The sequence below is a fragment of the Triturus cristatus genome, chromosome 6, assembly GCF_964204655.1.
Source record: "Triturus cristatus chromosome 6, aTriCri1.1, whole genome shotgun sequence".
Taxonomy (NCBI): domain Eukaryota; kingdom Metazoa; phylum Chordata; class Amphibia; order Caudata; family Salamandridae; genus Triturus; species Triturus cristatus.
Genome location: NC_140589.1, coordinates 1,948,180,245 through 1,948,202,763, shown reverse-complemented (window position 1 = coordinate 1,948,202,763; position 22,519 = coordinate 1,948,180,245). Strand labels below are relative to the sequence as shown.

At 54.1% G+C, this 22,519-nt stretch overlaps 1 protein-coding gene across 2 annotated transcripts in view; it reads right to left on the bottom strand.

The window, feature by feature from the left end:
* Positions 1-22,519, bottom strand: part of LOC146822570 (NXPE family member 2-like) — a 587,680-nt gene that overhangs the window by 186,429 nt on the left and 378,732 nt on the right. For both annotated transcript variants that reach the window (XM_085613679.1, XM_085613678.1), the window contains exon 3: positions 36-763. In XM_085613679.1, coding sequence (XP_085469805.1) covers positions 36-763 — 728 coding nt within the window. The remainder of the gene's footprint in view (positions 1-35; positions 764-22,519) is intronic.

Here is a 22,519-nt window from a genome sequence, read left to right as displayed (position 1 = left end):
CACAAGGCATGTATGTGCAAGAATGAGGCAGGTACCTGTGGAAGAGTTGGAGTTCCAGGTGGCTGAGGTAGGTGAGCTCCGTCCGCTCTCCTGAGAGTTCCGTGAGGGATCCACAGGGTAGCCCGGCTGGTTTGACACAGTAGAAGGCCTCCTCGTCCCTCTCATCCAGGTACTCACACACCTCTTCCGTGCTGTGCAGCTCGAACCCACATTGTGTGATGACCTCCTGGGTTGCACTTGTAAACTTCCCTTTGTGGTCGATGGATATATAGCCCTTATTCCGCGCCCTCCACAGCGCCGAGACGCCCTCACTCGGGTGAATGAGGAGCAGTGAGATCTTGACCTTTGCCTCCCAGAAGAGCGTGAAGTGTACATGGTATGTTCCATTGTGGAAATCTTGGACTGTCCCAGAGGCGGCCGCTTTCACATCCGGAGAGTATATTCTTGCCCTTAGTGCATCCCCCCCATAGGTCTTCCTGTGGCCCAGGTAGTCATACATGTCCAGCTGGACCGTCACCTTCTCGCCGATGCAGTATCTGGCTCTGGGCTCAAGGATGAAGGTCCGGCTCTTCCCTGCGCACGTGGTGTTGTCTTTGTGCGTGAAGGTGACGTTGGGTACCAGCCGGTCTACCTCACTCATGAACTTCCTGATCTGAAGGTCAGTCTGTGTTGGGCAGGATCCCTTCCTGGAGAAGAGGCGATCCTTTTCCGCCAGTGATCCTTGGCAGGAGGGGGCGTCTCCAAAGTACCTGAGGAGGAGGGACTGAGACATAAAGCACCAATTAAAGAGACATTGCAACACTGATGAGAGGAGAAAGAACAACTATACATATTACCAGTCACAGGGAATTAACTGTCATCAGCAACTGGGCAGGAATAGAAGCGACCACAGGGGCCCACATTACAAAGAACAATTGGACAATGGCTGCCTGAAATCTGTGCAGGGTTGTGTGCAAACACGGAGCCACATGGGAGAGGCGAACACTCAACATGTCATCCTGAGGAGGAGCCCGCAGTCTCTGTGTGGACTTACATGGGAGAGGCGAACACACAACATGTCATCCTGAGGAGGAGCACGCAGTCTCTGTGTGGACTTACATGGGAGAGGCGAACACACAACATGTCATCCTGAGGAGGAGCCCGCAGTCTCTGCGTGGACTTACATGGGAGAGGCGAACACACAACATGTCATCCTGAGGAGGAGCACGCAGTCTCTGTGTGGACTTACATGGGAGAGGCGAACACACAACATGTCATCCTGAGGAGGAGCCCGCAGTCTCTGTGTGGACTTACATGGGAGAGGCGAACACTCAACATGTCATCCTGAGGAGGAGCACGCAGTCTCTGTGTGGACTTACATGGGAGAGGCGAACACACAACATGTCATCCTGAGGAGGAGCACGCAGTCTCTGTGTGGACTTACATGGGAGAGGCGAACACACAACATGTCATCCTGAGGAGAAGCCCGCAGTCTCTGTGTGGACTTACATGGGAGAGGCGAACACACAACATGTCATCCTGTGGAGGAGCCCGCAGTCTCTGTGTGGACTTACATGGGAGAGGCGAACACATAACATGTCATCCTGTGGAGGAGCACGCAGTCTCTGTGTGGACTTACATGGGAGAGGCGAACACACAACATGTCATCCTGAGGAGGAGCCCGCAGTCTCTGTGTGGACTTACATGGGAGAGGCGAACACACAACATGTCATCCTGTGGAGGAACACGCAGTCTCTGTGTGGACTTACATGGGAGAGGCGAACACACAACATGTCATCCTGTGGAGGAGCACGCAGTCTCTGTGTGGACTTACATGGGAGAGGCGAACACACAACATGTCATCCTGAGGAGGAGCACGCAGTCTCTGTGTGGACTTACATGGGAGAGGCGAACACACAACATGTCATCCTGTGGAGGAGCACGCAGTCTCTGTGTGGACTTACATGGGAGAGGCGAACACACAACATGTCATCCTGTGGAGGAGCACGCAGTCTCTGTGTGGACTTACATGGGAGAGGCGAACACACAACATGTCATCCTGTGGAGGAGCACACAGTCTCTGTGTGGACTTACATGGGAGAGGCGAACACACAACATGTCATCCTGAGGAGGAGCACGCAGTCTCTGTGTGGACTTACATGGGAGAGCACACATCAGACAGCCACAGATAAACAGACTCACACTTCACACAAGATCTCATGATCCGCTGCCATACCCGTCAGACACGCGGTTCAGCAGGGAATTGAATAAGCAGAGCCTTGCATAAGAACAGAGCAGCCTAGACAAAACCTCAAGCTACCAAGAAACCTGACACAGGCCAGGGTCAGAGGTCACGGAGAATGGGACAGGAGCATGTAAGAACAACTAGAGCGCTGACTCCCCCAGGGTTGGCTGTTCCCAGTGTTACTCCAGGCAGATCATACCTAACACCCCTACAAACAAAGCTCTGAGCCTGGCAACATCGTGTGTTGATGTGGCTCGTCGTTACCATATCTTTGGTCGACTGTGCCTTGATTTCCAGCGCAATTGTTATGTCTTCTCTCCTCAGGGCCCTTTGTTCTGTGCTCCCTGCATGGTATACCAATGCGCTCACCGCCTGAGGGGCGTCTGTGTTTCCCCCCTCTGGGCGTGAGCCCCGATAGTCATGACTGTGACATTGGGACGTGGAGAGTTAAATAAAGAGGCTCGAGGTGTGGTCGAGCACTTACGAAGTACCACATAACTGTATCCGGTGGGCTTCTTTAATTAACGCAGGCTAGGGCCCAATTTTGCGAACGTTAACCGTCTGGTGCGGTGAATTTAACAACTGGCGACCGGCGGATGGAGCCCGCACCCGACTCCGGTTGGGACGCGTTCCCTGTGGGGCCCGTAAATGTCAACATCCTCCTGAGCCCAACCGGTGGTTTCTGCCCCATCCAGTTCAAGGGGCGTGGCCTAATATCCAGCACAGAGTAGAGGCGGTGTGTAGGGCGGCAGCCGGCCCAAGGCAGTGAAAACAGCCGCTCCCTCACATGTGAAGCTGCCTGGGGTCGGTGATTGCTGCGAGCGTCCAGGACAGCGGGTGTTTCAAAGAGGAGAGAAAATAAAGCACACAGCCCATCAGCCAGCCAGAGCGAGCAGGACTCGGACAGCATTTACCAGGCACGTGAATCATGGCTACAAGTGGGGGAGGAGTACACATCAGCGTACCCCGATACTCAACTAAGGTGGTCAAGGGACAGTGCGAGCTCACAGCAGCCAGGACCTGGGAGTGGAATATCGTACGCCCACTAACTGTGACACCCAAACACTGGCGCTATGTCTACCACCCCCCTGTGGAACCATTTCTACTGGATGTCCCTCCATCAGCCAGGCACGTAACTGGAAGGTCTGCGCGGAGCGCCTGGAGACTTACTTTGCTGCCATTGACCTGGATGATGAAAGAAGACGTCCTATGCTTTAGGGGACCAGCTGTCCATAAGTTGGGAAAATCCGTGGTTGAGGCGGGCCCACCAAACACCTACACCACGTTGAAATGAGCGCTCACAGCCCGTTTTGAACTGCTAGCGAACCCCGACTATGAGCTGCTGCTGCGTCAAGCCAGGCAGCTACCAGCAGAATCCATTGTCACATTTTATGCGCGACTGAGAGAATTAGCTAGCACGTGCATGGTGCCTGATGGGGCTGATGAAATCTGAGCCCAATTTATACAAAGCTGTTTGTCTACGAAGCTGCGCCAAAATATCCTGCAGGTCTCGGGCATGTCAATCGCCGACATGCTGACCATGGGCAGATCGAAAGAACTGTTGAAAGTACGGGCAGACCATATGGAGGCGGCGCTCCATCAAGTGGTAATGGTGGAGCCAGAAAATGCTGTTACTGCCAAGACCCCAGACAGGAGGAAACAGAGGAACAAAACCTCATCGGAACCTAGAACCTGCTACAGATGTGGCGGACCCTATCCTCGCGACGGTCCGTGTTCTGCATTTGGGAAAAGATGTTCAGATTGCAATAAGATGAACCACTTTGCGAAATTCTGCCGCTCCGGAATGCCGCAAATGAATCCTCGACCGAAGCTGATCAACCAGGTGTATGCCAATGACAGTCCAGCCCAGGAAGAAGACATGGACGACGACGATGTGGAGGGAGCTGTTCACGTCATCCATGCCTTGCAACCGGGAGGGTACCTGCGGAAACACATCCCAAAGTGTAGCATGCTGGTAGAGGGCCACCAGGTGCAAGCCTTGATTGACACGGGAGCGTCTATCAATATAATGCTCCATTCCATGATGCTCACGTTACCTGTTTCACCAGTCCTGAGCCACACTACGGCCAGAGTCCAGGCCTATGGGTCCACTGATCCTCTCCCGCTGGCAGGGGTGTTCACCGCTGAAGTGGCGCATGGAGCTCGATCAACGAGGACCAAAATATACATCACAAAAGGGGGCCAAGGCATGCTGCTGAGTTGCCGGATGGCAGAACTCCTCCAGTTGGTTGCCTTCGGGCTCAGTGTGCACCAAGAAAGTGTGGAGGACCTGATGGCACAGTTTGCACCATTTTTTGAGGGCAAAGGCTGTTTAAAAGATCAGCTGATAAAACTTCACATCGACAAATCGATTCAACCAGTGGCGTTAAGACACCGGAGGGTGGCATTTCATCTTTGGCGGAAGGTGGAGGAGGAACTGGCCAAACTTGAACTGGCTGGTATCATTGAGAGAGTGAAAGGCCCGACTCCCTGGGTGTCTCTGATTGTAGTGGCCCGCAAACCCAAGCAGCCGGGAGAAGTTCGGATCTGTGTAGATATGTCCCTACAGTGGATGGGATGACATTGTGGCCAAGGTCAGTGGTTTGAAATGGTTTTCGAAGATGGATCTACGTGCCGGATACCACCAGCTGATGCTGGACCCCGCATCCCGTGCGATCACCACGTTTTCCACCCATGTGGGATTAAGAAGGTACATAAATTAAAGTTTGGGAATTTCAAGTGCTGCGGAGGTCTTCCAGGACACCATCAGGGGGTACTTTCCGGCCTCGGCAGGGTGTTCAATGTCAGTGATGACATTTTGGTGCATGCCCCCACCTTGGAGGAGCACTTTGCCCACCTAAAGGCTGTATTTCAACAATTGATGGAGAACAGACTTACCCTCAATAGAGAAAAGTGTAACTTTCTTAAAAAGGAGATATTGTTTTTTGGCTTCCACATCTCGTAAGAAGGGATATCTCCCGACCCCCTAAAGGTCCCGGATATACAGACAGTTCCTGTCCCCACCAATGTCACCAGAGTAAGAAACTTTATGGGAATGGTGAATTACTGAGGCCGATTCATCCGCAACCTGACCAATCTTACTGATCCCCCGAGGGGATTGACCAAATCTAACATTAAATGGAACAGGGGGCCGGAACAGGAGAGTGCCTTTCAGACCACGAAGCAAGCCCTTTCGGTAGACACGACATTAGTGTATTTCGATCCAGCGAAGGAGTCAGAGCTGTCTGTGGATGCCAGTCCTACCTGACTGGGGAGGTACTTTCTCAACAGCAGGGCAATTGGTAATGGGCTCCGGTGGCATATGCCAGTAAAGCGCTAACAGCGATGGAACAGAGGTACGCGCACATTGAAAAGGAGGCCATCGCCATCCACTGGTGCTACCGCCATTTTCATTTATACCTTAATGGACAGCCTTTTACGGTACACACTGATCAAAAGCCGCTCATTCCATTGTTTATGGGGTCGTCATCTAAGCCCCCACCTTGAAATGAAAAATGGATTCTTCAGCTACAAGACTATTATTTCACTGGGGTATTCCATCCTGGAACTCAAAACCCGGCGAACTACCTCTTGAAGCACGCCCGTCAGGCCGCCCAGATGGCGGATTGGATGCAAAAGAAGTAGAAGAATACGTTTGCGTGTTAGTGGATAGATCCAGGCCCCTTCGCATATCTTTGGAGGAGATCCTGGAAGCCACAAAGAGGGATGAGTGCCTCCAGCTCTGCGTTTCCGCTGTGAGATCAGGAAAATGGTGCACCTTGTTGGACAAAACGGTGTATCGCACTGAGAAGGCGAGGTCAATGCTGGTGTCCCTTCTCAATTTGAGGAGTAAGTTGATAATATCCTTGGGAAGTGCTTGAAGAGCGGTCCCCGATTGGTGATTCCAGGATGTCTGCAGCAGAGGGTGGTGGACGTGGCACACAGCTCATCAAGGGGTCGCAAAGACAAAATCCAGAATAAGGTGCAAGGTGTGGTTTCCCAGTCTGAATGCCCTCGTGGAACAAGCGGTGCAGAGGTGCTCGCTTTGTCAAGCGGCCGGGCCTGCTGACCTGCCAGCACTCATCATTATGGAAGTGATTCCAATTTAACCCTGGCAGCGAGCAAGCGTGGATTTCGAAAGTCTCCCAGATGGGCGTCATATGCTGGTGGTCATTGACGATTTCTCTATGTATCCAGAAATTGAAATGATGGAGTTCCCGACAGCCAGCCAGACAATTCCTCATCTTGAGAAGATTATGGCAACCCATGGATTGCGTAAAGAACTGTGCAGTGATAATGGCCCTCTTTTCTCAAGCCAAGAATTTGCAGAGTACTTAAAATCCAGGGGAAGCCGTCACCGAAAAGTTACACCACTATGGCCTCAGGCTGGAGAAGTCGCCATGTGGGGCACCTGAGTGTGATCTGTTGCCCTGCCCTGAAGGCCCACAGGGGCCTGAGGCTGGCGTCTGGCAGAGAGGTGCAGAGAGGTACGAGCATCGACCTTGCCCAACCAGGTCATCGCGTTTGAAGGACTTTGTAACGTGCTGAACTAACTTTATGAAGTGAACACTTATTTTCTAGTTGCATGATTGTTTCGGCACGGTATGGTGGTACTTTTATGTTGCTTTTGTTTGTTTTTGGCAGGTTTTGGAGGAGGGTTCTGTGGTGCCCGCGGGCATACTAATGTGTTCACCCACCTGAGGGGCGCTTGTGTAACCCCCCTCTGGGCGTGAGCCCTGATAGTCATGACTGTGATGTAGGGACTTGGGGGCATATTATCAAGCACCGCGTTAAAATTATCAGCTGGTCCCAATGTAGTCACAGATTCCACTCCAAAGCTGGCAACCGAGGGATCCCCTTCAAACCCCTGGGACTGAGCGAGCTCTCCCCACCCTAAACACGCAGGCAGACCTCTGCAGTCAGTGCCCTTTGGGCGGCGCCATTTACATTCTCATCCGGACTTCAGTCCTTCTCTACAGATATTGCCAAAGTGACCTTCCTTTTGTTGTATTTCATGAAAGAAGCTTAAATTGTCATCAGAGTCCCTGGTTAACAATGACGATTTGTTTATGACCCGCTTTGGGAAACACTTCGCTATACGGTCTGCCCATACGGTCCGCCATAAGTTAAGGCAATGAATCAAAACCTTCTACTCTACACAAGTGGAAACCCTGCACCCTACACATGCGCAAACCCTGCACCCTACACAATCGGAAACCCTGCACCCTACACAAGCGGGCACCCTGCACCCTACACAAGGGGAAACCCTGCAACCTACACAAGCGGAAACCCTGCACCCTACACAAGCGGAAACCCTGCACCTTACACAAGCGGAGACCCTGCACCCTATACAAACAGAAACCCTGCACCCTACACAAGCGGAAACCCTGCACCCCACACAAGCGGAAACCCTGCACCCTAGACAAACTGAAACCCTGCACCCTACACAAGCGGAAACCCTGCACCCTACACAAGCAGAAACCGTGCACCCTACACAAGCGGAAACCCTGCACTCTACACAAGCGGAAACCCTGCACCTTACACAAGCGGAAACCCTGCACCCTATACAAACAGAAATCCTGCACCCTACACAAGCGAGCTGCGACAGCTCATGACGGGGGCCGTATGGCCAGTGAAGGTTAAACTAAAGGTTGCTGCTTTGCAAGTTGTAATCCACCCACTCCCACCTGAGCTTTGACTGACCCTACGCTGCACGTGGATGTGCCGGTCCACCGTCAAAAGAACGAAAGAAGAGGGGCGGCTCAACGCCTGCGCTACTCATCCAGGACAGGTAATTAGTCCAAGGAAGAAGAACCAAACCAGCCGAGAAACCATACCTCCCGAGGCAAAGGAGCCTCGAAGGAAGAGAAGTGTTGGCATTGTGACAACAGCCATTGGGACGTCAGTGTCCTCGCAGGCCTGCCTGGCCCTAGAAGACAGCCCCAAGATGGTCGTATCTGACCTCAGTCTGTCTTCTCTGGAGCTCAGTCTTTGCTGCATGTTCTTTTGGCCACTTCTGAAGGTCCACTCCTGCTAATGCCTCGACAGCCTCTGTGCGTCTGCCTATTTCATGCACTGGCCATTCCTTTCATGCACTGTCCATTCCTTTCATGCACTGGCCATTCCTTTCATGCACTGTCCATTCCTTTCATGCACTGGCAATTCCTTTCATGCACTGTCCATTCCTTTCATGCACTGTCCGTTCCTTCCATGCACTCTCCGTTCCATTCATGCACTGTCCGTTCCTTCCATGCGCTGTCCATTCCTTTCATGCACTATCCATTCCTTCCATGTGCTGTCCATTCCTTTCATGCACTGTCCACTCCTTTCATGAGCTGTCCGTTCCTTCCATGCGGTGTCCGTTCCTTTCATGCACTGTCCATTCCTTTCATTCACTGTCCGTTCCTTTCATGCGCTGTCCATTCTTGTCATGCACGGTCCATTCCTTTCATGCGATGTCCGTTCCTTCCATGTGTTGTCAGTTCCTTTCATGCGCTGTCCATTCCTTTCATGCGCTGTCCGTTCCTTCCATGCACTGTCCATTCCTTTCATGCACTGTCCGTTCCTTCCATGCGCTGTCCGTTCCTTCCATGCGCTGTCCGCTCCTTCCATGCGCTGTTCGTTCCTTTCATGCACTGTCCGTTCCTTTCATGCGCTGTCCATTCCTTTCATGCACTGGCCATTCCTTTCATGCACTGGCCATTCCTTTCATGCACTTTCATGCACTGTCCATTCCTTTCATGCACTGTCTATTCCTTTCATGCACTTTCATGCACTGTCCATTCCTTTCATGTACTGTCCATTCCTTTCATGCACTGTCCGTTCCTTCCATGCACTGTCCGTTCCTTCCATGCGCTGTCTGTTCCTTTCATGCGCTGCCCGTTCCTTTCATGCGCTGTCCCTTCCTTTCATGCACTGTCCATTCCTTTGTCCGTTCCTTTCATGTGCTGCCCGTTCCTTTCATGTGCTGTCCATTCCTTTCATGCACTGTCCATTCCTTTCATGCACTGTCCGTTCCTTTCATGCGCTGTCCGTTCCTTTCATGCGTTGCCCGTTCCTTTCATGCGCTGTCCATTCCTTTCATGCACTGTCCATTCCTTTCATGCACTGTCCGTTCCTTTCATGCGCTATCCATTCCTTTCATGCACTGTCCGTATCTTCCATGCACTGTCCGTTCTTTCCATGCGCTGTCCGTTCCTTTCATGCGCTGTCCGTTTCAAGTGCAAGGGAACAATTCCTGCCTCCTGAAGAAGGACTCTGAAGAAACCATGGGGATTGATGGCGCGTCCCTCCCCACTGACCACGGAAAGAAAAATCTAACCAACAGCGCTTCCTCTGGTCAGCTAGAACCATTCAGTTGGATGGCATTGATCCTTCATTGTTCCCTCTTATTCTGGGCGCCTCGTGGCTGAGTCACTGATTGGCAAGCTCCCAGGATATCTTTATCAGCTTCGTATTGCTTACACAGCTGCTCTTTGAGACCAGTGAAACTGTCAACTCAGCAGGTTGTCCTGGACATTTCATAAGACATCTTCCACTCTCATCCAAGCCAGGGCCAATCTGAGAGGTGGAAATGGGCGTCTTTTCTGTGGTGTACCCGCAGATTTTTCCTTTGTATTTTTATACAAGGTATAGAGTAGGCCTGGGCGGCAAATTCCGTTCCGCTCACGGAACTTGCGGAATTTGGGCAATTTCGCGTTCCGCGGAGAACGCGAAATTGCCCAAAAATCTGCGTTCCGCGGCTTCGCGAAAATTTTTGCTTGTTCGCGTTCTCAATATGCGTGTTCGCGAGATATTTCACCCCGAGCACGCAAACAGCGATCGCGAACAGGAAAAAAGTATCGCGAACAAGCAATTCCGCGTGTTCGCGGAATTTCTGCGTGTTCGCGGAGATTTTTACCGTTTCACGGAGATTTGCGTAACGCGGTTACGCAAATTCCGCCCACCGCTAGTATAGAGTTCTATGCACTTTACTCCTGCTAACCAGTGTTAAAGTGCCGGTGCTCCCCATTTTAACATGACAAAATTGACATGCCCCTGATTGGCATATTAAACTTACCTGTAAGTCCCTAGTTTATGTTAGAAAAGTGTCCCCAGGTCCAAATGTTGCAAGTGCTCCGCATTGTGCCATCTACTACTGTGATTGAGTAAACATGACAATCGGAATGCCCTTGGTAGCCTGGCTGCGGAGTATTAAACTGCCAATTCAACTTGGCAAAATAAACCTTTTAAACAAGTCAGAACCTTCCTTTCAAATGTTAATAAGTCACCTCTAAGATGTCCTTACTGCATATAAGGAGATTGTGCTTGGTATTTGTTAGACCTGGCACCTTGGCGTGAGTCTCCCACCTTTTTGCTGGTGTTAGCTGCTCAAAGCACTGTGCCACTGCCATCCAGTGCCACCGTGCAAGTGCTCCCTGTATAAAATGTAACGTTGGTTGGATTCCATGATTGGCTTATTTGGTTTACTGTCAGACCCCAGTAAAGTGCACCAGGAGTGCCCAGGGCTTGTAAATACAAATGCCGCTGGTGGGCTCGCAGCACTGGTTGTGCCACCCACAGAAGCGGCCTGGTAAAATGTGTCTAGGGTCTGCCATTGCAGAGCCTGCGTGCAGCCTGGTACTGTCATGCTGACTGGGCAAGGGCACCCCCTTGCCAGTCCCTAAACCTTCCCTTAACTTCATATTAGTCACCCCAATGGTAGGCTTGAGGGCAGGGTGCATTGTAAGTGTAAGGTAGGACAAGCCCTGATGTGCGTGGCGTGTCCTAACAGTGAATTACAGCCATTTTCGTTTTCACTATTGTAAGGCTACCTGTTCTCATGGGCCAGAATGGGCTGCTGGAATTATTAATAATAATAATAATAATAATAATAATAATAAAGCCATTTCTAAAGCGCCTGGCTGCACTAAAAATAGTGTGTCCCCGCGCTGAATTGTTGCTATGTCACAGGAGGTAATGAGTCATGAGAGTGGAAAGGGGCGGGGGGGGGGAGAAGGGGATTAGTTAGGTGGAAAAAGGTAAGTTTTAAGTTTGCCACGAAATCTGGTCTCTGAAGGTTCCATACGGAGGTCGAGCGGTAGATCATTGCAATGCCTAGGGGCCAGGTACCTGAACGAGCAACCTCCCATTCTAGCTCTGCGGATGCGGGGAAGTTTAAACAGCATCGCGCCGGATGACCTTAAATTCCGGGCGGGGCAATGGAACGTGAGAAGCTTTTGTAAGTATCTAGGACCTTTGCCATGGGCGATGCGATGCGTGAAGCATAAGGCTTTAAATTTAATACGCTCCTTAACCGGGAGCCAGTGGAGTTTAGTTAGAGCATTCTTCCCAGATGCTCTACGAGGCAGGTTAAGTACCAGGCGAGCTGCCGCGTTTTGTACGCACTGAAGACGATGTAGGCCTGTTTTACTTAAACCTAGGAGCAAAATATTGCCATAGTCCAGGTGGGGTGTGACTAAGGCATGGATGAGAGTTTTTCTGGTGTTGATGGGAAGCAGGTCAAGGACTTTGCGGAGAGTTTTTAGTGTGCTGAAGCATCTACCCGTTACTTTGCTAACCTGAGACCTGAAAGAGAGATCGGAGTCGATCATTACTTCGAGGTTTCTGACAGATTTGGCGGGAGTGGGAAGATTTCCTAATTCCGCAGGCCACCACATATGCGTCCAGGCATTTGAGGCTTTTCCGACGATTAAAAGTTCCGTTTTGTCGCCATTAAGGCGCAAACAGTTGTTGTTCATCCATGTTGCCACTGCTGATAGGCAGTTGGAGAAATTAGTGGCATCTTCCGTGTGGTCGAGCGTAAGCTTGATCATTAACTGGGTATCGTCAGTGTTGGACAGGCCACACGAAGGGCTTGCTCCCTCCCCGCATGACAGGGCCCAAGCCCCGGCCCGCCAGGCGTGACCCACGAAAAGCACCCGCACCCCATCTTCCGACGGAACTCCTGCCCTCGGACCTCCATGTATCACGGGCCCCAGCCCCCACCGGCTCCCCCGGCCGGGTCAAGCCGCCATCTTGGGCCCTGCACCACGAGGCCGCGGGGCCTCCACCCGACCCTAACCCTGGGCCTGGCCGGCCCCGACATCCCGGCACCACCATCCACCCAGGAGGTGAGCGGACCACTTGGCAGGTCGATGGGAGAACGAAGCGTCAAGAGCTCTTCCCCCGCCAGGTGCCGGTCGCCTCCAGCTCCCCCAGGCGCTGGCTCCACCCCCTGCTGGGTGTCTGGACACCTTCATCCCGGGCCCTCCGACCTCCAAGTGCGAGGGTCCGGACATCAAAGGGCGCTTGCCCTATAACTGGGGCAGCTCCGGAGCAGGAAGGCAGTTGTATCCTGGAGTCGAGAGACACCGAGAGAACTCAGCCTTGACGGACTACTGGCGCTGCCGTAGCCCTATCGTGCGAACTATCGTCCGGCCTGCTGGCGCTGCCGCGGCCTTCTGCAACATCCATCCTCGTCGGGACCTGCTGGCGCTGCCGCGGCCCGTGTACCGACCATCTCTACCGGGACCTGCTGGCGCTGCCGCGGACCGTACATCGACCATCTTCACCGGGACCTGCTGGCGCTGCCGCGGACCGTGTACCGACCATCTCTACCGGGACCTGCTGGCGCTGCCGCGGCCCGTACCAGCTAAACCACCAAGCTCGAGGATTGTGAGCTAATCATCATACCATCCGAACCACCAGACTGGTAAACAGACTGTCCCGCTACCTCTTTCCCTATCCTGAGAGACTTAAATCGATGGGGCCCCTGAGTCCAGACCTCCTTGTACCATTTCATCGTACCTTAAGAAGTGCATATAAAGAACGCTAAATCTTATCCTTGTGTGGCATCTGTCTGTGGGGGGGGAAGTTATTTGTCTGTACGATCGCTGGAGACGGCTCTCCCCAGAGACCTCTCCCCCTGACCTCGGCCGACCCTCCCGGTCTGTCTAACATTGGTGGCCAGCGGCGCGATCCGAATCAACGCGTAATCGTACAGAGAGTAGCTCACCCCACGACAAAACCACGATGTCAGCCAAAGATAGCGGTTCCACTGAAAAATTCCAAATGGATAAGTTGGAAGAATATAGCCACCGCGAACTTAAACAATTCTGCATGGAACTAGGCATTGCTACCACCGGCCTGAGTACCAAAGATGATTTGAAGCACGCCCTTGAGTCGTGGACGGAAACTGGGATCGCCGGACCCTCCGACCAAAACAGTGTCGCACCAGAGGGGAACGCCACGGCTCCCGAGGAGCGGGGAACGGGCCTCTCGCAGGAGGAGATCCAAGAAAGAGAAAGAACCAGATTACACGAGTTGGAAATGGCACGACTCAAGATGGACGGTGAACTCAAGTTAGCCGAGCAGAAACTAAATTTAGAGCATATGCGGCTCCGAGAAGAACGAGAAGAAAAGCAGAGACAGAGAGAGCTTGAGGAAAAAAGAATAACACTCGAACACGAGCGCAAATTGGCGGAAATAGAACTTCGGAGACAGAATAAAGAGCCGGGGGTGCCTGAGCGACCGCACACCCCGGGGCCAACCGAGAAAAAAGTCCACATCCCCAAGGATGTTGTCCGAGAGTATGTCCGAGAAGACGACATACAACAGTGGTTCAAAGCCTACGAGATCGCCATGACCTCCCACCGGATTGACCGGAGTGATTGGGGAGCCGGACTATGGGGGAGGTTCGTCAACGAAGGTCGCGATGCCCTACTGCAGCTCCCAGATCACCAAATGTCGTCCTACGACCACATGAAGGCTGCCCTCCTCACCCGCTACGGCCTCACACCCGAGATGTACCGCCAGAGGTTCAGAGATTGCACCCGGATCCCGGGTACAACTTGGGTGGAGTACGTTAACTATTTCAGCCGAGCCTTCGAGGGGTGGATCAAGGGGAGCCATGTCACGACCTACGAACAACTCTTTAACCTGATGGTATGGGAACACCTGTCGAACAACTGTTTCGTCGAGCTCAGGCAGCACCTCCTCGACAGTAAATTGACTGACCCCCGGCAGCTCGCCGCCGAAGCTGACCGATGGGAAAGCACCCGGGTGGGCCGGAGAGGGCCACACGAACAAAACCGAAGCAACCAAGGCCAGCACCGTCCTCGAGGAGGAGGAGGCCAGGGGCGAGGGAGAGACGCCCTACCGGCAACACCCGTGGCCAGCACCCCGCCTCCGGCCGGCCGGGGCAACCCCCCGATGCGTCCTGGGTTCCGGGCCAACGTCACGTGCCACCGATGCCAGCGAGTCGGCCACTACGCCAATGACCCGAGCTGCCCGCAGAACCAAACACCCAAGCCCCGCCAGGTAGCTGCCGCCACCCTGGGGGAAGAGCGATTATCAGAGGACCAGGAAGAGTATGAGCCGGCCCAGCAAGAGTGGGAGCCGGCCGCCATGGTCCTGGCGTGCCTAGGGGGAAAAGACATGGTCCCGCGGGCTCCCCTACCCGCTAACACCAGGAAATACGGTCAGTGGGTGACCATTAATGGACAGCGGGCCGAGGCCTTACGTGACACAGGCGCCAGTGTGACGGCCGTCCGCTGTCACCTGGTGAAGCCCGAGCAGATCCTGCCGAACATTCTCTGCCCTGTCCGCTCAGCCGACAATTCTGAAAGTCTGTGTCAAATGGCCTGCGTCCCATTCGAATGGGGAGGGGTCTCCGGCCTGTTGAAGGTAACGGTCCGGGATGATGCCCCCGTGGACTGCCTCCTGGGGAATGACCTCGAGAGTTCCCCGTGGGCCACCGTCGAGAGAAGAGAGCACCTGGGGATGCTGGGCCTCCCGGACTGGGCCTGCATAACCACCCGGTCCATGGCCGCCCGGGCCGTCCCCCGATCAGGAGAACCAGAATGGCCAGCACCTCCACCCCCGGTCGCCCCAGTAGAGGACAACGACGAGGCCAACCCCCCAGAACCAACGGCCGAAGGGGTCGCGCAACCCCAGGACCTTCCCGGCCTGGCTCAGTGGCGTCAAGAAGGGGGGCCCACCCAAGAACAGTTCCGCCAGGAGCAAAAGACCTGCCCCTCCCTCGAGGGACTCCGCCAGCAAGCCAGCGCCCAGAGCGCAGGGGACTCCACCGGGACTCATTGGGTCTATTGGGATAACGACCTGCTATACAGCGAACAGAGAATCGCGGAGCTAGGCGCCGGTCGGGTGCTGGTGGTACCTCTCCGCTTCAGAGACTTCCTACTCAACCTGGCCCACGATGTCCCCCTGGCTGGACACCTGGGCCAGGACAAAACTTACAGTCGCCTGGTGACCCACTTTTTCTGGCCGAAAATGAGGAACGACGTCCTGAACCACTGCCGGTCCTGCCCCACGTGCCAAGCCAGCGGGAAGAGTGGCCGTAAGCTGAAAGCCCCTCTACAACCCTTCCCTGTGGTCACCACCCCGTTCGAGAGAGTAGGAATAGACATTGTGGGGCCCCTGGACCCCCGCACGGCACAAGGACACAGGTTCATCCTGGTACTGGTGGACCACGCCACCCGCTACCCCGAGGCAGTGCCCCTACGAACCGTGACAGCTCCGGTGGTTGGCCGGGCCCTAATGGGGATCTTCTCCCGGGTGGGCTTCCCCCGAGAAGTCGTCAGCGACCGAGGCACGAACTTCATCTCCAAATACATGAAGTCCCTCTGGCAACAATGCGGGGTCACCTACAGATTCACGACCCCCTATAACCCCCAAGGGAACGGACTAGTGGAGCGTTTCAACCGCACTCTCAAGGGGATGATTGGGGGATTGGAAGAGCCCCTCCGTCGCCAGTGGGATGTACTACTCCCGTGCCTCCTCTTCGCCTACCGAGAAGTTCCCCAGAAGTCCCTCGGCTTTAGCCCTTTCGAACTCCTGTACGGGCACCCTGTGCGAGGGCCCCTCAGCCTAGTCAGGGAAGGTTGGGAGTTGGCCCCCCTAAAGACCCCACCAGACGTCTTCAAATACCTCCTGGCCCTACGCAATCAGACCCGGCGCTTCAGGGAGATGGCCAAGGCGAACCTCGAGGCCAGCCAGGAAGACATGAAGAGATGGTATGATCACAATGCCTCCTCCGTCGAGTTCGAGCCTGGTCAACAAGTGTGGGTGATGTCCCCCACCGAACCATGTGCCTTGCAAGATAAGTGGACGGGGCCCTTCAAAGTGGTCGAGCGCAAAAGCCCCGTCACTTACCTCATCGACATGGGGACCTCCCGGAACCCCCTTCGGGTCCTCCACACCAACAGACTCAAACCACACTTTGTGCGCTCAGAACTCAGCCTCCTGATGGCTACGGACAGTGGGGCAGAGGAAGACTCCGAACCCCTCCCGGATCTCCTGAAGACTCAGGAGAATGACGGTTCTGTGGACGGGGTCCGGCTCTCTGATGCCCTCACCCCGGAGCAACGCCAGGGCTGCCGGAACCTCCTGCTGCGGTTCGCTACACTGTTCTCCCTCACCCCCGGGGTCACCCCTTGGTGTTTGCACGACGTGGACACCGGGGACAGTCCCCCTATCCGACACCGGGCCTACCGCGTACCAGATCGGGTACGGGCCTGCATACAAGAGGAAGTGGCCAAAATGCTCACGATCGGGGTCATCGAGCCCTCGGACAGTCCCTGGGCCAGCCCGGTTGTATTAGTCCCCAAGGCCGCTGCCCCCGGCACCACACCTGAACTGAGATTCTGCGTCGACTACCGGGGCTTGAACGCTGTCACCCGGACCGACGCTCATCCTATCCCCCGAGCGGACGAATTGATTGACCGGCTGGGGGCCGCCCGCTACCTCAGTATCTTCGACCTAACAGCGGGCTACTGGCAGATCGGTCTCACACCCCGGGCTCAGGAACGGTCAGCCTTCTCTACCCCCGATGGCCACTACCAATTCAGGGTCATGCCCTTCGGCATGAAGAACGCCCCCGCCACGTTTCAACGCCTTGTGAACCAGGTCTTGGCGGGGCTCGAAGAGTTCAGCGCGGCCTACCTGGACGATATCGCTGTATACAGCCGCCACTGGTCCGACCACCTCCTCCACCTCCAAGAAGTCCTACAGGCCCTCCAGCGGGCCGGCCTCACAATTAAGGCCGGCAAATGCCAAATTGGCCAAGGGTCCGTGACCTACCTTGGGCACCAAGTGGGAAGCGGGCTGGTGGCCCCGCTGCAACTTAAGATTGCTGCCATCCAGTCCTGGCAGCCCCCCGTCACCCAGACCGAGGTCCGAGCCTTCTTAGGGCTCACCGGCTACTACCGGCGGTTCGTGAAGGACTACGGCAGCATCGTGGGGCCCCTCACGGGTCTCACGTCCAAAAACCAACCAAAGCGGATTAACTGGACCCCCGATTGTCAAGCGGCCTTCGAGAAGCTGAAGGCCGCCCTGTGCACCGCCCCTGTGCTCCAGGCCCCCGATTACGGTCGGGAATTCGTGGTACAGACAGACGCCTCCGACCACGGCATCGGAGCGGTTCTTTCCCAATTGAACCCCGAAGGTCATGACCAGCCGGTGGCCTTCATCAGTCGACGTCTCCTGGCCCGAGAACAGCGCTGGAGCACCATCGAGAGGGAGGCCTTCGCAGTGGTGTGGGCCCTCAAAAAGCTCCGGCCCTATCTCTTCGGTACCCACTTCCGGGTACAAACCGACCATCGACCCCTGCAGTGGCTGATGCAGATGCGGGGGGAGAACCCAAAACTATTGCGCTGGTCCATTTCCCTGCAGGGAATGGACTTCACCGTGGAGCACCGACCGGGCCAAGACCACGCCAACGCAGATGGCCTGTCACGCTTTTTCCGCCTCGACGAGGAAAGTCCCCAAGAAGATGGGTGACTCTCCCCGCCTTCAGCTGGGGGGGACGCATGTTGGACAGGCCACACGAAGGGCTTGCTCCCTCCCCGCATGACAGGGCCCAAGCCCCGGCCCGCCAGGCGTGACCCACGAAAAGCACCCGCACCCCATCTTCCGACGGAACTCCTGCCCTCGGACCTCCATGTATCACGGGCCCCAGCCCCCACCGGCTCCCCCGGCCGGGTCAAGCCGCCATCTTGGGCCCTGCACCACGAGGCCGCGGGGCCTCCACCCGACCCTAACCCTGGGCCTGGCCGGCCCCGACATCCCGGCACCACCATCCACCCAGGAGGTGAGCGGACCACTTGGCAGGTCGATGGGAGAACGAAGCGTCAAGAGCTCTTCCCCCGCCAGGTGCCGGTCGCCTCCAGCTCCCCCAGGCGCTGGCTCCACCCCCTGCTGGGTGTCTGGACACCTTCATCCCGGGCCCTCCGACCTCCAAGTGCGAGGGTCCGGACATCAAAGGGCGCTTGCCCTATAACTGGGGCAGCTCCGGAGCAGGAAGGCAGTTGTATCCTGGAGTCGAGAGACACCGAGAGAACTCAGCCTTGACGGACTACTGGCGCTGCCGTAGCCCTATCGTGCGAACTATCGTCCTGCCTGCTGGCGCTGCCGCGGCCTTCTGCAACATCCATCCTCGTCGGGACCTGCTGGCGCTGCCGCGGCCCGTTGTAACGACCATCCTCACCGGGACCTGCTGGCGCTGCCGCGGACCGTACATCGACCATCTTCACCGGGACCTGCTGGCGCTGCCGCGGACCGTGTACCGACCATCTCTACCGGGACCTGCTGGCGCTGCCGCGGCCCGTACCAGCTAAACCACCAAGCTCGAGGATTGTGAGCTAATCATCATACCATCCGAACCACCAGACTGGTAAACAGACTGTCCCGCTACCCCTTTCCCTATCCTGAGAGACTTAAATCGAGGGGGCCCCTGAGTCCAGACCTCCTTGTACCATTTCATCGTACCTTAAGAAGTGCATATAAAGAACGCTAAATCTTATCCTTGTGTGGCATCTGTCTGTGGGGGGGGAAGTTATTTGTCTGTACGATCGCTGGAGACGGCTCTCCCCGGAGACCTCTCCCCCTGACCTCGGCCGACCCTCCCGGTCCGTCTAACAGTCAGCATAGGTGACAATATCCACACCAAAAGCTTCGACAATATGGGCCAAGGGTTCCATATAAAGGTTAAACAGAGTTGGGCTCAGACTGGAGCCCTGTGGAACTCCATGGGTCAGCTTGCGGGGGGAAGATTTAAAAGGAGGGCAGTGCATTTGGAAACTCCTGTTATCTAGGTAAGATTTTATCCAGGCAAGGGCGGATCCCTTCACCCCCATATCAGAGAGGCGGGACAGCAGCGTGGTGTGCATCACGGTGTCAAAAGCTGCACTAAGGTCAAGTAAAACCAACGCTGCTGTCTGTCCTTCATCCACCATCTGTCTAAGGCATTCGGTGGAGTATAGGACGGCTGATTCCGTTGAGTAACCAGCTCTGAAACCCGATTGGGTGGGGTGAAGAAGGGATTCCTTCTCCAGATAGGTCATGAGTTGGCCGTTGACCACTTTTTCCAAGATTTTCGCGCAAAAGGGGAGGAGGGAGATGGGGCGAAGATTTTGCAGTTGGGAGATGTGGGTGTTGGGTTTTTTTTTCAGTGGGATGACCTGTGCTGTTTTCCATGCATCAAGCACATGGCATTCTTGGAAGGAGAGGCTGGCAATATGAGTGATCTGATCAATCACGCTATCCAGGACTCCCTTACAGCGCTTAGGGGGACACACGTCGCAGGGGGAGCCAGATTGTATGCTGTAGGCAATATTCAGCAATTCTTGTCTTTCGGGAACTTTGAAGTGTGTCAGACCAGGTATTATTGTAAGATTGTCTGTAGGTGATACATGCTTACTAGGGACATCGGTGTTGATTGTGAAAGTGGCATGTATTTTATCAACCTTGCCAACGAAATGGTCAGCAATAGCATCACATAATTCACTGGAGTAGGTATCTTGCGCTTCGAGTCTGGTAGGGACCGTTAGTTCTTTGTAGATGGTAAAGAGTTCTCTGGTGGGATTGTCGGCAGATTCTATTCTACTCTTGAAGTGGGCACCTTTTACTGTTCTTATAAGTTTATGGTATTTGTTAAGTTCTGTTCTGTATAGTGACTTACTTTTATGGTTATAGTTTTTCCTCCATTGCCTTTCCAAATTTTTGCATTTAACTTTGGCTATTTTAAGTTCCTCAGAGAACCAGGGGGCCGTTTTGGTACGTCTTGCTGGTGGTTTATGTGTCCAGGGGGCTACCGTATCTAACGCGTTGGACATCCAGGTTTCATAGCTATTCCATGCCTCCTGTAAGGTGTTACTAGGGGGTGGAGGTTTTTCAAGTAGGGCAAGATTAAATGCTTCTTGATTGAATTTTTTCCAATCTCTCCGTTTCAGGGGTAGGGGTATGTTGGATCTTGTTTCTGAGGACGTGTTTTCTATATCGAACGGAATAATAAAGTGGTCTGACCAAATCGTTCTAATCGGGGGGGACACGTTTACACCCTCCCAGTTGGCAAAGATAGGATCGAGAAGGTGGCCTAGTTGGTGTGTGGGGGAATTGGATTGGAGGTTAAATTCTAGGGCTTTCAGTGCTTCTGCTACGTCTTGTGCCTCCCTGCAATCGGCAACATCGAAATGAAGGTTTAAATCTCCTAAAATGAGAAATTTTTTGTATCGAAGTGCTGGTTGGGTGATTAGTTCTGTGCGTAGGTCGCCGAACTGAGCTGCCCCTCCGGGCGGGCGGTATATAAGTAGCCCATTAATGATATTTTTAGTTCCTGCCTTTATAGTGAAAAAACCACTCTCGCTATTAGGTAGCGAAGCCTTCCCTAGGGTGCATTCTAAGTGTGCTTTATGCAATAATGCAAGCCTCCCCCCTCTCTGTTTCTGTCTGTCTAATCTGAGTATGCAATAACCAGAAGGGATGGCTTCGAGAATTTCGGGCGATGAGGTTTCGTCAAGCCATGTCTCGGTAAGAAAAAGAACATCCGGACAACTCTCCGTCAATAGATCGTGTATTTCTATTTTGTGTTTCTTCAAAGATCTGCAGTTTAATAGCAGCATTTTTAATTTTGCTGTCGCCCGTTTTTCCTTTAGCAAGGGTTGGAAGGTGCATTTGCAGGTTTCGCAGATGAGGGGTAGAGCTTCCGCCTGCGCGGTGTGGAGGCAGCAGTCTGTCAGTGTAGGGCATAGGGATAATAGTTCTTGTTTAGTGTAATGTAAGATTTGTCTGTGGACTGCCGGAAAGTCCCGGGGGACAAGCGAACCAGGGGGTAGGGCCCCAGGCCCGGTTCGGCCGCGGACGGGCGCAGACGGGCTTGCCTTTGGCGCGCCCCCTGCGCGCGTCTGCTGCGCGTTCGCGCCATCGCCCCAGATATAGTGCAAGAGAGACAGACGCTAGAACTGCTCCCTGCACTACACCCAAGATGGCGGACGCGTCGGGACTGAATGAAATGAGAACAGGTGAGCTTCACTTATGGCAGCACAGACCAGAATCAGGAAGTGAAAATAAAAGCACTTAAAAGCCCCGTTTTTAGCAGCCCCCAGACCAGGATAAGAACACAGAAAATGTACAGTTTACAATATTTAAAAATCGCTGATTGATCAGAAAAAATGCTAAAAGGAACTCACAGGGAACGATGAGCGCTTCCCTCTCACTCTCGGCTCAAGCCTCAAGAGTGGCACTCTATTACACTCTATAATCCTAGTGGACTCAGGGAACATGGTAGGAACTCGAGTTTGATATGCCTGAACTCAGTATAATAAAATAAATCTTTTAGCAAAGTTTATTTTAATGTTCTGTGTTTGCAAATGCCACTTTTAGAAAGTTGGTATTTGCTTGCCTAACCATTTCAGCCCGCCTCTGCGCTGATGTGTATCTACTGTCTGGTTTGTGTGAGTGACAGGGCTGGGGAATTCCAGGAGACAGTCTGGAGAGCCAGGTGGTGAATAGGAAGATTACACCAGGATGGGCGGGAGGAGTACACCTTGACTCTGAATAGGGCTGTGCTCTGCCACCACAATGCTGGCTCCACCTCCTGTGGAACGTCTGATGTCTCTGCCCTGCACACTAAAAGCAGAAGCCTGCATCATGTCAACAAAGTGCTCAGAAACCGGACTGAACTAGGCAAAGGCCCCCTGGCCGCAACGAACAAAAGAAATGTAGTATAAATATAGGAGCCCTGCTCCTAAGAAATCAGATCCTGCTTGACAAGAAGAACCTCTGCCTGAGGAGAAGGAACTGGGAAAGCTGTAAGGAGGAGTACTCACCCTGACCTGGGGGACTGGCCTGCAGTGGTTGCCGTGCTGCTGAAGGAGAGGAGAAAGACTACAAAGAAACTTTGCTTCAACTTGTGCTTAAAGATCTCCAGGGGCTTGTGAGTGAGCTTGCCCCCTGAACGAAGTCCCAGGACCAGTGGACTTCATCCGCCTCGTAATCCGCTTCTAGAAACGTTGTTTT